Below are 14232 nucleotides of genomic sequence, written 5' to 3' on the forward strand. Positions count from 1 at the left end.
AAGATTGCAAAAAAATGAATAAACAAGATTGCAAAAAAATGAATAAACAAGATTGCAAAAAAATGAATAAACAAGATTGCAAAAAAATGAATGAACAAGATTGCAAAAAAATGAATAAAAAAGATTGCAAAAAAATGAATGAACAAGATTGCAAAAAAATGAATAAACAAGATTGCAAAAAAATGAATAAACAAGATTGCAAAAAAATGAATAAACAAGATTGCAAAAAAATGAATAAACAAGATTGCAAAAAAATGAATAAACAAGATTGCAAAAAAATGAATAAACAAGATTGCAAAAAAATGAATGAACAAGATTGCAAAAAAATGAATAAACAAGATTGCAAAAAAATGAATAAACAAGATTGCAAAAAAATGAATAAACAAGATTGCAAAAAAATGAATAAACAAGATTGCAAAAAAATGAATAAACAAGATTGCAAAAAAATGAATAAACAAGATTGCAAAAAAATGAATGAACAAGATTGCAAAAAAATGAATAAACAAGATTGCAAAAAAATGAATAAACAAGATTGCAAAAAAATGAATAAACAAGATTGCAAAAAAATGAATGAACAAGATTGCAAAACAATGAATAAACAAGATTGCAAAAAAATGAATAAACAAGATTGCAAAAAAATGAATAAACAAGATTGCAAAAAAATGAATAAACAAGATTGCAAAAAAATGAATAAACAAGATTGCAAAAAAATGAATAAACAAGATTGCAAAAAAATGAATAAACAAGATTGCAAAAAAATGAATAAACAAGATTGCAAAAAAATGAATAAACAAGATTGCAAAAAAATGAATAAACAAGATTGCAAAAAAATGAATAAACAAGATTGCAAAAAAATGAATAAACAAGATTGCAAAAAAATGAATAAACAAGATTGCAAAAAAATGAATAAACAAGATTGCAAAAAAATGAATGAACAAGATTGCAAAAAAATGAATAAACAAGATTGCAAAAAAATGAATGAACAAGATTGCAAAAAAATGAATAAACAAGATTGCAAAAAAATGAATAAACAAGATTGCAAAAAAATGAATGAACAAGATTGCAAAAAAATGAATAAACAAGATTGCAAAAAAATGAATAAACAAGATTGCAAAAAAATGAATAAACAAGATTGCAAAAAAATGAATAAACAAGATTGCAAAAAAATGAATAAACAAGATTGCAAAAAAATGAATAAACAAGATTGCAAAAAAATGAATGAACAAGATTGCAAAAAAATGAATAAACAAGATTGCAAAAAAATGAATAAACAAGATTGCAAAAAAATGAATAAACAAGATTGCAAAAAAATGAATGAACAAGATTGCAAAAAAATGAATGAACAAGATTGCAAAAAAATGAATAAACAAGATTGCAAAAAAATGAATAAACAAGATTGCAAAAAAATGAATGAACAAGATTGCAAAAAAATGAATAAACAAGATTGCAAAAAAATGAATAAACAAGATTGCAAAAAAATGAATAAACAAGATTGCAAAAAAATGAATGAACAAGATTGCAAAAAAATGAATGAACAAGATTGCAAAAAAATGAATAAACAAGATTGCAAAAAAATGAATAAACAAGATTGCAAAAAAATGAATAAACAAGATTGCAAAAAAATGAATGAACAAGATTGCAAAAAAATGAATGAACAAGATTGCAAAAAAATGAATAAACAAGATTGCAAAAAAATGAATGAACAAGATTGCAAAAAAATGAATGAACAAGATTGCAAAAAAATGAATAAACAAGATTGCAAAAAAATGAATAAACAAGATTGCAACAAAACAAGATTGCTTTTGCCGCTTTTTTTCACAAAAAATTCAAACTAAATTATGTTTAAGTAAAAAGAAAAAGAAAAACAATAAAAAGTATCAAATTTTAAGTTTTGGAGTTGATTTTTAAAGGACAAAAATCTATCTTTAAACTATGCTTTGATTTATCCGTATTATTTGTACTCACTAGGAGTTCTTACACAGGTCATCATCAGAGATTGCTCACTGACAACAGCCAGTGGTGTTCCTTGGAATCCGAGTGACAAGTCTACCAAAATTTTCAGTACTCTCCACCTCTGTTGGTAACTTTGCGAATGAATTTGTAACAGCCACTTGCCATTGATTTTTTTACTGGCAATGACCATTGGTCCTCACTGGAATTTGGGTGGCAACAAGCCTCCCCAAGGTCCCAGTTCTCTTTACACTCATCTTCCTTTCAACTATTTGGTGGGTGCCAGTCGATGCTGACAATTCTATTTCGGGAGGGGGTGAGAGTAATTAACTTAAAATTTTGCAGTTTCAATTTTCTTGGTTTCATGTGGTATTATCTTTTGTTCTACTTCTGGTGCAGTTTCTATATGGCCGATATCTCATGTGGATAATTTGGTGCATAATTTTTGCATTCGATGGTTTTCCTTTATTGTATTCTTGTCTCATGTCGACGTTTTCTAAAAGACTTTCAACTTTGCTTTTTGCTATTTTAATCAGGTTAACATCAACTGATTTCTGCCATGTCTTAAGCGACATATCAATTTGAGCCATCAAAATTATGTTGGACATATTTTGAAGCGGCGTTTTTGATAACTGACTGTGAGTGATGCGGCCATACGAATTGAGACGTTGTTGTGTGAAAGGCCTGTAAAGGAAGATCGGTAGTTTTCTTCCGGGTGATTTTCAAATGTGCTGAATCTGTAGCTCTGAAATGTACACCCCATAGCAGTATTGCTTTACTATCCGAAACACGATTCTTCCACCCTAACATGTAATGAAATCGAAACGTTTTCTGTGTTGCTATTAGAGATTCATCATTCTTTAAAAACATTTCTACAGCAAAAGCACAACATGTAGCAGTCGGAACCTTGATTGATGTCCTATGGAAAATTAGTAACATGATATTGTGTCAGTCTAAAAAAACTTCATCAGGCGAGAAAAACAGTCTCTGGTCTTAGTCTAGGATTAAAGGCCATGCCTCGACTAAGGCCAGAGGCTGTTTTTGTCGCCTGATGAAATCTTTTTAGACTAAAATAGTAGATTTATTGTTTCGACCAAAGGTAATTTTGTTTAGAATAAAATAATACTTTGCTCTTTTTATTGAGTACTATCAACCGTGTTTAGTTTCTGTTCTGTCTCCTCTTGGATCTTCCGACCACTCTGTTGTATCAATTAAGATAAAAATGAAATATAATAAATCCTCAGACATACCTCTCCATCTTACAGTATATCGATACACTATAGCTGACTGGGATAGCTTCCGTACATTTATATCGGATCTACCTCTGTGTTCCATGTTTAAAAATGATCTGTCCTCTGTAGTATCAGACCTGACGGAATGGTTAATTGTAGGTATAGACCGTTTCATACCCTCGAAAAAGTTCCAACAAAAACCTAACAGCCAGCCATAGTTCTCTCCAGAATGTGCTGCTGCCATTGCGCACAGAAATCACTTTTTCCACTGCTTCCAACGTAATAGATGTATGGAAACAAAAGCCGCTTTTAGGACTGTCAGCAACCATTGTAAGAAAGTAATAAAGGACACAAGAGAGTTGTATGCTCAGTCTGTTAAGTCTAAAGTAGCTGAGCAGCGGTTTGGCTCCCACCAGTTTTGGCAAATAGCAAACAGAATCCTGAATAGAAGCGTGTGTTCTATCCCAACTATGATCAATGGACCTGAGGTAATCTCGTCAGCATCAGACAAAGCCAAACTCTTTGCTAAGAACTTTGCAGCTAATTCTACCCTTTGCAACTAAGGCCACCAACCCCCAATAGTTCCTCCTGTATCAGAGAACATGCTATGTGAAATATATCTGTAGTGATGTTGCCAAGCTAATCAAAAACCTTTATTCCAGTAAAGCAACCGGCCCTGACGGTATTCCAATTCCAATACTCAAAAAACTTCAACCAGAACTAGTACCCATACTTACAAAACTGTTTAAACGTTGTCTTAAGGAGAATTGCTTCCCATCACCCTGGAAAATTTCATCAGTATGCCCTGTATTTAAGAATTCAGGTGATCGTTCATCCCCCTCTCAGTACAGGCCAATAAGTCTCCTGTGCGTCATGAGTAAGTTGCTGGAATCTGTGTTAAATACAGAAGTAATCAACCATCTCAACAAAAATAACCTTCTTAGTGACACACAATATGGTTTCCGTTCTGCTAGATCTACAGCAGATGTGCTTACAGTTATATCTCATAAGATTAGCGATTCTCTCGATGGAGGCAACCTTTCTAGGGTAATTGCTCTTGACATATCTAAAGCCTTTAATAGGGTATGGCATAAAGGTTTACTTCACAAGATCTTCAGCTACAGTATAGCTGGAAATGTCTTCTCAATTATTAAATCATTTCTTTCTGACAGATTCATAAGAGTAGTAGTTGATGGGCAAAAATCAGTATTAATGCTGGAGTCCCTCAGGGGTCCATTCTGGGCCCAACTCTTTTTCTGATCTAGATTAATGATCTTCCAAATCACATCCTTACATCATTTGTAGACATTTATGCTGATGACACAACCATCTATGGTAGCACATCTAAGTCAGTAAACGACCAAGTTCTCTCCGATTCTCTCTCCTTTGATCTTGAGCATGTGGTACAATGGGGAAAGGAATGGCTGGTTACTTTTAATGCATCTAAAACCAAACTTCTCACTTACATCATCAACGTTCTGATCCCCATCTGGAATCAGTTGAAATGAATGACTCTCGTCTTGAGGAGGCCTCAAGTTTTGACAAGCTTCTGGGCTTGACCTTTACTCCTGATCTTAAATAGAACAGGTACATCAAATCTGTTGCCAAGGCTGCTGGGAAAATGGTAGGATCCTTCTATCGATCCAGTAGTAGTTTATTATTTCTATTAGACAACTCTACTTTATAGCTTCTAGGTCCTTTGTCATTCTTGATGATGTTTCCAGGGTGCCATATTTTGTTAAACTTACATAGTACTCATACGTACTCATAGTCAGCCTTGATTTATATATCTATCCATGCAATTCTCTATCTATATAAGAGCCAGATACGTTCAGCTGCTAGAAAGGACTTGTTCTGCCTTGATAAAGTTCAAAATAGACTTCGTAGTCTTTTCTCTTCCCTGCAACCTCTATTTCACAGTAGAGATGTTGCGAGTTTGTCCCTGCTTTATCGTTATTTTCATGGAAGGTGTTCAACTGAGCTTCAATCTATGGTCCCCCCTCGCCAAACTTTCACAAGAAACACTCGTCTACGTGAAAACACTATCAATAATTCCCCCACTCGTTATCTGTGCCTAAACCTAAACGTAGATTCCATGAACAAAGCTCTTTCTTAGAACTGCTCGCCTGTGGAATTGTCTTCCGTTTTCCTGCTTTCCAGCTGACTACAATATGGTTGTCTTCAAGTCTAACGTAAACAAGTTCTTGATGAGCCGTCCCACTTGTTAACAAATTTACCGAATTTCCATTACTAACGATTACTATATTGTCCAATTTCTACTGTACACTCTTTAACTCTTATCCTCGAGTGGCCTCTTGATGCCTATGTAAAAAAAAAAAAAACTTGTTGAAATTAAATAGTTTTTACTTTTGCATATTTTAACCTTGAACAAAATATACATACATATATATATGATTAAAAGTTATAAAAAAAAAAGGGAAAGAAGTTTATACCTGGCAGTGAGGGCACAGACTGCACCAACAGCAATTACATATTTGGCAAAAGGCCATCCAGCCAGTGCAAACACTTTTGGCAATGGGGCACCAGAATCAAGGGTGTAATAAGGGGCCATCATTGTAAGGACCGCAGAGACTCCAAAGTAGAAGATAAACACGATGAGTAGAGAGACGATAATACTGATGGGGATCGACTTTTCTGGGTTTTTGGCTTCTTCACCTGAAAATAAATAAATAAATAAATAGATAAATAAAAAATATAATTAAAATAAAAAAAAGAAGAGTTTATCATCATTTCATTCAGTTTAAATATCCATGGTTTTTGGGCTTCTTCACCTGAAAAAAAAGCAAAGTAAAACTTACCAAATGTAAAATTGTTTTAGAATTGTTATTCGATTTGTTTAATGAAGAAAATCTATTGTTTTTTATAAAAAAAGACAGAAATAATGCACCCTTTATTTCTTAGAGATTTTCCCATTTTCATGAAAGGAAACTGCCACTGCCAAGGCTGAAGCAAAGGTTCTGAAGGAAGCTGCAAACTGAAATGATACTTGTAACTATTTGGTTAATAAATCAGAGCCAAACAATATAACGAGCATGATAACTTTATTTAGGAGAGCACACAAGGCCAGTAAGGGTTACATCCAGTCCCACGCAATCCAAGGCAAATAGTATCTGTGGTACTATAACATACTCCTTGTTTAATCGTATGTGAATATTTATTTTCTGCTTTGTCTTTTATTTCTAACATGTGATGGTGTTAGGATCTATGGAATAAGATCAATCTTTGTATCACAACGGTGTTCTATAGTTCTGTCTGATTTAGTTTGAAGTTGGCCATATTTGTTTTTGTCTAGTGTAGTTCTGGTGATGTTGGGTTTTGTGACTCTAATATCAACCTCCTTTGGTCTTATATTAAAGTGAACCTGCTTTGTCACCGGAATTGGTATTGCACACAAATAGATGCGATTGAGATGGAGTCTAGTTCCGTTAGGCGACTCTACTTCATAGCTTCTTGGTCCTTTGTCATTCTTGACGATGGTTCCAGGGTGCCATATTTTGTTGAACTTACATAGTACTCATACATACTCATAGCCAGCTTTTATTTCTTAGAGATTTTCCCATGTTCATGAAAAGGAGACTACGGCTGCCATGGCTGAAGCAGAGATTCTGAAGGAAGCTGCAGACTGAAATGATAGTTGTTGGTATTTGTTTAATAATAAAGAGCTGAAAATATATCGAGCATAACAACTTTATTTAGGAGAGAATAATGGTGTTAATTTTCTGGTTTCGCTATAATCTTTATAATCTTTATAATCTTTATGGTGGGTTTTTATGCTTGCTGGTCTCTCATGAAATTATTCACCATCTTCTATTTTTCCTGGTTTTGATCGATTCGATAAGGTGGTTGGTTTAGGTCTTCCAAAAATTATTTCAACTGGTGATGGTAGTTTGCTGTCTATTGGTGTTGCCCTAATTTGTAGCACAACTAATTGGGTGTCAGGCCTCTTTTTTGTCGCTTTAATTGCGCACATGTCTCTTTATAAAGCCATTGCTTCTAGTGTAGTGAAGTGTGCTTGTGACGTGTCTGATGCCTCAGGAATTGCTGAAGCTTTGAAAAGCCTGTTCAGAGTACTGTAGACTATTGTTCATTATGATTTCGTCTGAACGACCAAAAAACGAGCTATAATATTCCGTTTTATCTGTTGCTGCTTTGGCATTTCATCATTGATCAGGTACTTTGAGTACCTGTCGATACCCACATCACAGAGATGAAACTTTCAGGTCATGAATGCATAAGTTTAATTATCATAACAATGCAATTTACAATCCATTCTGATCCATTCAAACAGAATAAAAAATAGGAGGCATTACTTTTGTACTTTTGGAACGCCCCCTGTAGATCCCATCATGCTAAACAGTGCAAATATGTACATATAGATCAGAATCCTGTTCACTCCGGCACCTGCTGTGTACCTGCGTCTCATCTCTAGAGAACCACTGGATTTGAAAGTCCTGTATTTCCCTTATTGGAACAGAAAGACAGCCCAGAGAAAGACGATTACAACTTAATCAACCTTGTCACAGACAGCGAATACAGAGAATGGCACTACTGTTCAAAGACACGCACTATCAAGGAATGCGTGCATGCGAAAAACATGTTTAATTGATACAAGAAGAAACTTTGCAAAATAGGAAGAGAAAGTTTCATTCTAACATTTAAAACAACTTTATTGATAAATAAATAAAATAAAAGGGATTGAAACAGATGGGTGTAGTACTTGAGTAAGTTCATAAGTATAGAAGAAGACAAAAAATTAGAGTCCACATGGTGTTGAGTAAGGGTCCCATAAGTAGGGAAGAAAGAAACGTTTATATAATGAAAAAGTTTGAATGTCCTGGTTGTAAGGAAAGGAAAGAAATTCACACATAAGAATGTGTATTGTACATATAAACGTGTTCAAGTCAGACCGTGTGCCTATGTATCTATATAGGCATGTGTGCGTTTCATTAAGTCCACAAGTGTGCAGCTATAGCAATGTTGGATCCTTGGGGTTTCTTGTCAAAAAATAAAGTAAAACAAGTGAGAAATTAGATTTTTATCCAATCATATCACTACATTTGTTACAAATGGCTGCCAAATTACAAATGGTTGCCAAATTACAAATTGCTGCCAACGAATCACTTGTCACATATTTATTCACATATTTTGCTTTATCTAAATTAATACATCGTTCTACAAATAGTTTGAAAAATAAACTAATAGAGATAAATGAATTACTAGAGTTACTTATCCAAAAGAATTTGAATTTAGTATCAGATATTTCATAACCTACTATAGCATCCATTGATCCAATTTAAGAAACCAAAATGGAACCAACCTGTTGTTGCAATGCAATCAAATCCTATGAAACCATAAAAACAGGTGGCAGCAGCAGAAAGCACACCAGAAAGTCCAAAAGGCATGAAACCACCATCCCCTCCTTTGGCATCCCCTGGAATCTTTGATTATCAAATAAAAATAAATAAGTGTAGAAAAAAAACATTTTATGTGAACAATTATAAAGATTTTTTAAAAGTAATATATATATATATATATATATATATATATATATATATATACGAGCAATAAATGTTTAATAAAACATGTTAAAAAACACTTTGAAATGAGTTAAAAACACATTTAATCTGAAAAGGAAACACTAGGTAAGTGGATAGTCCTTAATCCGCGGAGTTTCGAAGAAATACTTTCCTTCTCATCAGAGGGTAGGAATTAGCAAAATGCGAGATCGGATCTTGCATGCAAAAGTATTTGATGAAACAACAAATAAGTCAAAGATCTTACTTGATAACAAAAAAAGTGAAGCAGAGGGAATATGGTGAAGAAAAAGGTGATTACACATGAATGGATAGTCTGGTGGAAGATAAATAATCCAGTGACGGTAAAATCCAAATATATAACTTCAAGAAAGTTAATTGAATTTCCATTTGCACAAGTAAAATCCAAGGAAATCCCGTAATTGGAAGAAGATGATCCATAATAATCCAAAGGCAGAAATCAATGGAATAATTCACAAAAATGTGTACAAGGAAAAAAGGAAAAAATTCCAATAATATTAATAAAAGAAAAATAAGATATGCTTTTCACTCTACTGCCGAGACATAAATATATATATATATATATATATATATATATATATATATATATATATATATATATATATATATATATATATATATATATATATATATATATATATATATATATATATATATAATAAAAATAAAAATTACAATAAGTTTACCAAGGTAATCAAAATGGTAAACTTAAAATATATTATAAATATTAAAGAGTTAATATTTACAAGTAAAATAAACTCAGCCAGATGTAAAAGCTCAATAAAACCAAAAAGGAAATAGAGCTTATAATATGAACAAATGATTAATGAAACATGTTAAAAAACATCTTACCTCACCCTTTTTTTTAACCAAGTAAGATCTGTGACTTACTTGTAGTTTCATTAAATACTTTTATATGCAAAATCCGATCCTGCATTTTGCTAATTCCTGCCCTCTGATGAGAAGGAGAGTATTTCTTCGAAACTCCACGGATTAAGGACTATCCACTTATCTTGTGTTTCCTTTTTTAAAATTAAATATGTTTTTAACACTTTTTCAAGATGTCTTTTAACATGTTTTATTAATCATTTGTTCATATATATATATATATATATATATATATATATATATATATATATATATGTATATACAATCGATATAATCGCATATATATATATATACATATATATATATATACATATATATATATATATATATGTTTGTATAGATATATTACATATATCTAGACATATATCTATACATATTCATATATTACATATATCTAGACATATTCATATATTACATATATCTATACATATTCATACATATATAGAGCAGGGGCATGCAGAGGAGGGGTGTTAGGAGTGCCCAAGCACCTGCCCCTTTTACTCCTGTTTTAAAAGTGCCCTTTTCAGAGGGATGTATTATAGACCTGTGCCCCACCAAGATGGTGGTTTTTTTTTTCACTTAAGCACCTGCCCTGAAAAAGTTCTCATACATGTCATTGATATGGAGTATTATTTTTGAAATAATTTGCAACCATATTTTTCTAGAAATCAAGCATTCAATTTTTTTTCACTCACTCTAAGGCTACTGTGAATTAAGGATCATGTCTGCAAGGATACTCTAAGAATTGGGTTGAAGAATGGTGAGATTTTTGTTGTAGTGAAGGATTTTGCTTCTTCTTGGGTTATTTATGTTGAGGTTGCATCAATGGTAACACAAGTTCGTCAGATGACATTCCATTAAAATACTTGTAAAACAAGCACAGGGATACAACATTTCGATGATGAGACAGGGGTTGGAGCTTGTTTGACAGTGTGGGACCTAATTGGTGATTCTTTTTTGGATAACGGGAAACGGATGGTGGCTTTGTAGGCATATAGTATACTATCAAGTGTGATTATTTTTCTAGTGTGGTAGAGAGAGCTCACCTTCTTTGCAGCAGCCTTGGCAATGTCTACTATGTATTTTTTCCAATTCATGTTACTTGTGAATGTTAGGATGGGAAGTTTGAACGATTAACTCTCAACTAGATTGTTATTATCAATGGCAATTGATGCCTGGAAACGTTCCTTGCAATTGTTGAAGGAAAGGAGCTTTGTCTTAGTAGCATTAAATGTTGAAATATATTTTAGCAATGAGAGGGAGAAGACTAATAATAAGTGCAATAAGTGTGTGGGTTAATTCTTCCACTAGAGTTCTTGAATACTGTTACCACGAATTTTCAGCTATCAGAGAAACACGATTTGACAACGCATTTAGTGTAGAATTTTGAGAGAATAGGAGCATTTCTTTATTGGAAGGAGATTGGTTTGTGATGTCTCAAGTAGAGTTAGAGGCAAATCGCAATGCAAGCAGTTTAGCCTTCTTAATTACCATGTAAGCAACGTCATGGTTGTCGGATTGTGGGGTAATTGTCATTTGCCTATTATCCACTACACTATTATAATTTTTTCAGAAATCCTAAGTTCCTAAATTTTGCAATGATTTATATCGAAATCAAAAATTCAATAACGCATTAAAATGAAAAGCATTAAAATGAAAAGTATTAAAATGAAAAGCATTAAAATAAAAATATTAAAATGAAAAGCATTAAAATGAAAAGTATTAAAATGAAAAGCATTAAAATGAAAAGTATTAAAATGAAAAGCATTAAAATGAAAATTTAAAAATGAAAAGCATTAAAATGAAAAGCATTAAAATGAAAATTTTAAAATGAAAAGCATTAAAATGAAAATTTTAAAATGAGAAGCATTAAAATGAAAATTTTAAAATGAAAAGCATTAAAATGAAAATTTTAAAATTATGATTTAAAACATAATGAATGAATAGTTACTTCTAATTTATTATCTCCCTTTATCACAGCATGTGATAACATAACTTTGTGGTGGTTATTATTATTATTATTATTATTATTATTATTATTATTATTATTGGCTCACATGGAGCTTTCACACAAGTCAACAAACGATCGGTGTTCTCTGGAAGCTGAGTGACAATAAATCGCCCCAGACGTCCAGCTCTCTCCACCTCCTTCAATAGCATTTGCAAATAAATCTGCATCATCGCAACAGCCTCATACCATTGATTTCTCGCTGGTAGTGGTCATTGGTTTATACTGGAATTTGAGTGGCATTAAGCCTCCCCACGATCCCAGTTCTCTTCGCGCTTGTCCAGCGGAGGTCTTTCCATCCTCCTTGACCCTTCTCGGCTCTTTGGTATCACTTTTCTATTGGAAGGGGGGCGGTGATGAGACAATGGGGGGATGCATGATGGTGGTGTAGAACTTGTTGATATGCAGCTTCGGCTTTCTTCATTCCCTGTAACGCTTGTGTTATTCCCCACATTCTATGGTTTTCCTTTATATTTCAGCTGTTTTCTTTATCGTTAGGTGTTGTATTTTTGCAGTTATTCCTCTGATTCAAATTTCTGCCATTCTTTTTTCAAAGTTTTTCGGTGCTCCTACTATTATCGGTACTATTTTGATTTTCTTCATCATCCAAATCCCTTTTAACTCTCTGGCTAGCTCTGTGTATTTGCTTTGTTTCTCCTTTTCTTTCATACTCACCCTATGGTCAGCTGAGACAGCAAAGTCTACGATTTGACAGGATTTTTCTTTCTTGTTAATTATTACGACATCTGGTCTTCTTGCTTGGATGGGTTTGTCCGTCTGTATGTCCATGTCCCATAGGATTTTGTGGTTCTCGTTTTCGAGTGCTGTTGCAGGTTTATGCTTGTACCATCTGTCTATACGCTCAAAATGCAGTCGTTTGCATAATTCCTAGTGCACCGCCCTCCCCACTTGGTCATGCCTGTTTTTGTATTCCTTTTGGGCCAGTTTGCTGCATTCACTTACTATATGGTTTATCGTTTCGTCTCTCTGTCCACATAGTCTGCATTTGCTGTTTTCTTGTGTTTTATCGATCCTTGTTTTGATATGGTTGGTTCTTATCGAGTTATCTTGTGCTGCAGTTATTAGAGATTCAGTTTCTCGGTTTATATGTCCTTTTCGCATCCATGTCCAGGTGTTTTCGTTATTCTCATCTTTTGTCATTCTTATGAATCTTCCGTGAAGTTGTTTCTCTTCCCATTTCTCTTTTCTCGTTTTGTCTCTCTGTTTTCTGTTTTTTTTTTTTTTGTTTGTTTTTTTTCGGTGTCTCTTGCTGCCATAATTATCCTTTCAGTTTTCAATAGAAAAATGCAAACAAAAATCAACTTACATCATCTTTTTGAATGTTCCAATTTTTCGGGTCACACTTAAAAAATCCACAAATCATAAAATACAGAAGAACAAGAAGATTGATAACTGTAAAAATGCTGTTAAAAGTTGCCGACTGCTTCACTCCGAGAATTAAAAGAACTGTAAGAAAAAAAAATTCGATTTGGAAAAGATAAAATAAAAAAAATATTCAAAATGTACACTTTTAAACATCTTAATATTTAATTTTGAATATTTAAAAAAGAAAAAAAGATTGATGTATGCAATAATAGCTTTGTTAATGACATTGTTCCTACGTTAACATTGATTTTTTTTTTACGTTAGTAGTGGTGTATTATGAGGACGACCTGTTTGAACTCAGCAGATCATCTGGACAGTGGTTTATCACATACAGCTTTTTAGTTTGATAACATGTAGCGTGTGTGTGTGTGTGTGTGTGTGTGTGTGTGTGTGTGTGTGTGTGTGTGTGTGTGTGTGTGTGTGTGTGTGTGTGCATAATTTGAACTAAGAATGAGGGAGAGAGATTTTATATCATAAGATGTATTTAAAAACAGGTTTATATATATATATATATATATATATATATATATATATATATATATATATATATATATATGCATATAAAAAGTGTAGGGGACTAAAAATCAGAGGACACCGGGGAGGAGTAATTTGCCCCTGCTCTAAGGCTGGTTGGTTTTTCCCTTTGGTCACGAGCAGACGTGTTGCCTTTTCCCTCTCAAGAAGAGGAGAACCTTCGTTCACCACGAGAACTTTTTCCACCAGTCGGTGAGTCTTATCGAACTGTCGCTATTGTATTGTGTTTTATTGTTGTTTAAATGTTTGTCAGTGTATAATAAATGTGTAAACGTAATTGGGCAATTGTGTTTATTCATATATTTTTTGTTTAGTTAAAACTAACAAAAGTTTAAGCGCACATAAATTTTCAGTGCACCTTAGATAAATCATAATCCATGTTTACTGAATGAGAAATGTTTAGTGCCTTAAGGAAGGTAGGATGCCAGTGGTTTTCATTAAAAACACTTTACATTTCACGTTTCATTTCTTCCATGTTTTACATGTTTTGGTCGAGTTGTTGCTGTTTTTAATATGTAAAGAGAAAAACGCCATTATTAGCTATGAATGTTATTTTAAAATCAGTTTTTAATTATTGAATCCATATTTGTTAGAAATTAATGTTTTATCTTTGGGAAAAGTAAATTATTTAATTCACTATACAATAGGTTGTTTATTT

At 32.8% G+C, this 14232-nt stretch overlaps 1 protein-coding gene across 2 annotated transcripts in view; it reads right to left on the reverse strand.

Annotated features, from left to right (window-relative positions):
* LOC145261130 (cationic amino acid transporter 2-like) overlaps positions 1-14232 on the reverse strand; it is a 135091-nt gene that overhangs the window by 34118 nt on the left and 86741 nt on the right. For both annotated transcript variants that reach the window (XM_080119394.1, XM_080119395.1), the window contains exons 6-8: positions 12982-13121; positions 8521-8641; positions 5636-5858 (exon numbers count right to left, since the gene is read on the reverse strand). In XM_080119394.1, coding sequence (XP_079975520.1) covers positions 5636-5858; positions 8521-8641; positions 12982-13121 — 484 coding nt within the window. The remainder of the gene's footprint in view (positions 1-5635; positions 5859-8520; positions 8642-12981; positions 13122-14232) is intronic.

The sequence above is a fragment of the Euprymna scolopes genome, chromosome 37, assembly GCF_053919585.1.
Source record: "Euprymna scolopes isolate OS-2025 chromosome 37, ASM5391958v1, whole genome shotgun sequence".
Taxonomy (NCBI): Eukaryota; Metazoa; Mollusca; class Cephalopoda; order Sepiida; family Sepiolidae; genus Euprymna; species Euprymna scolopes.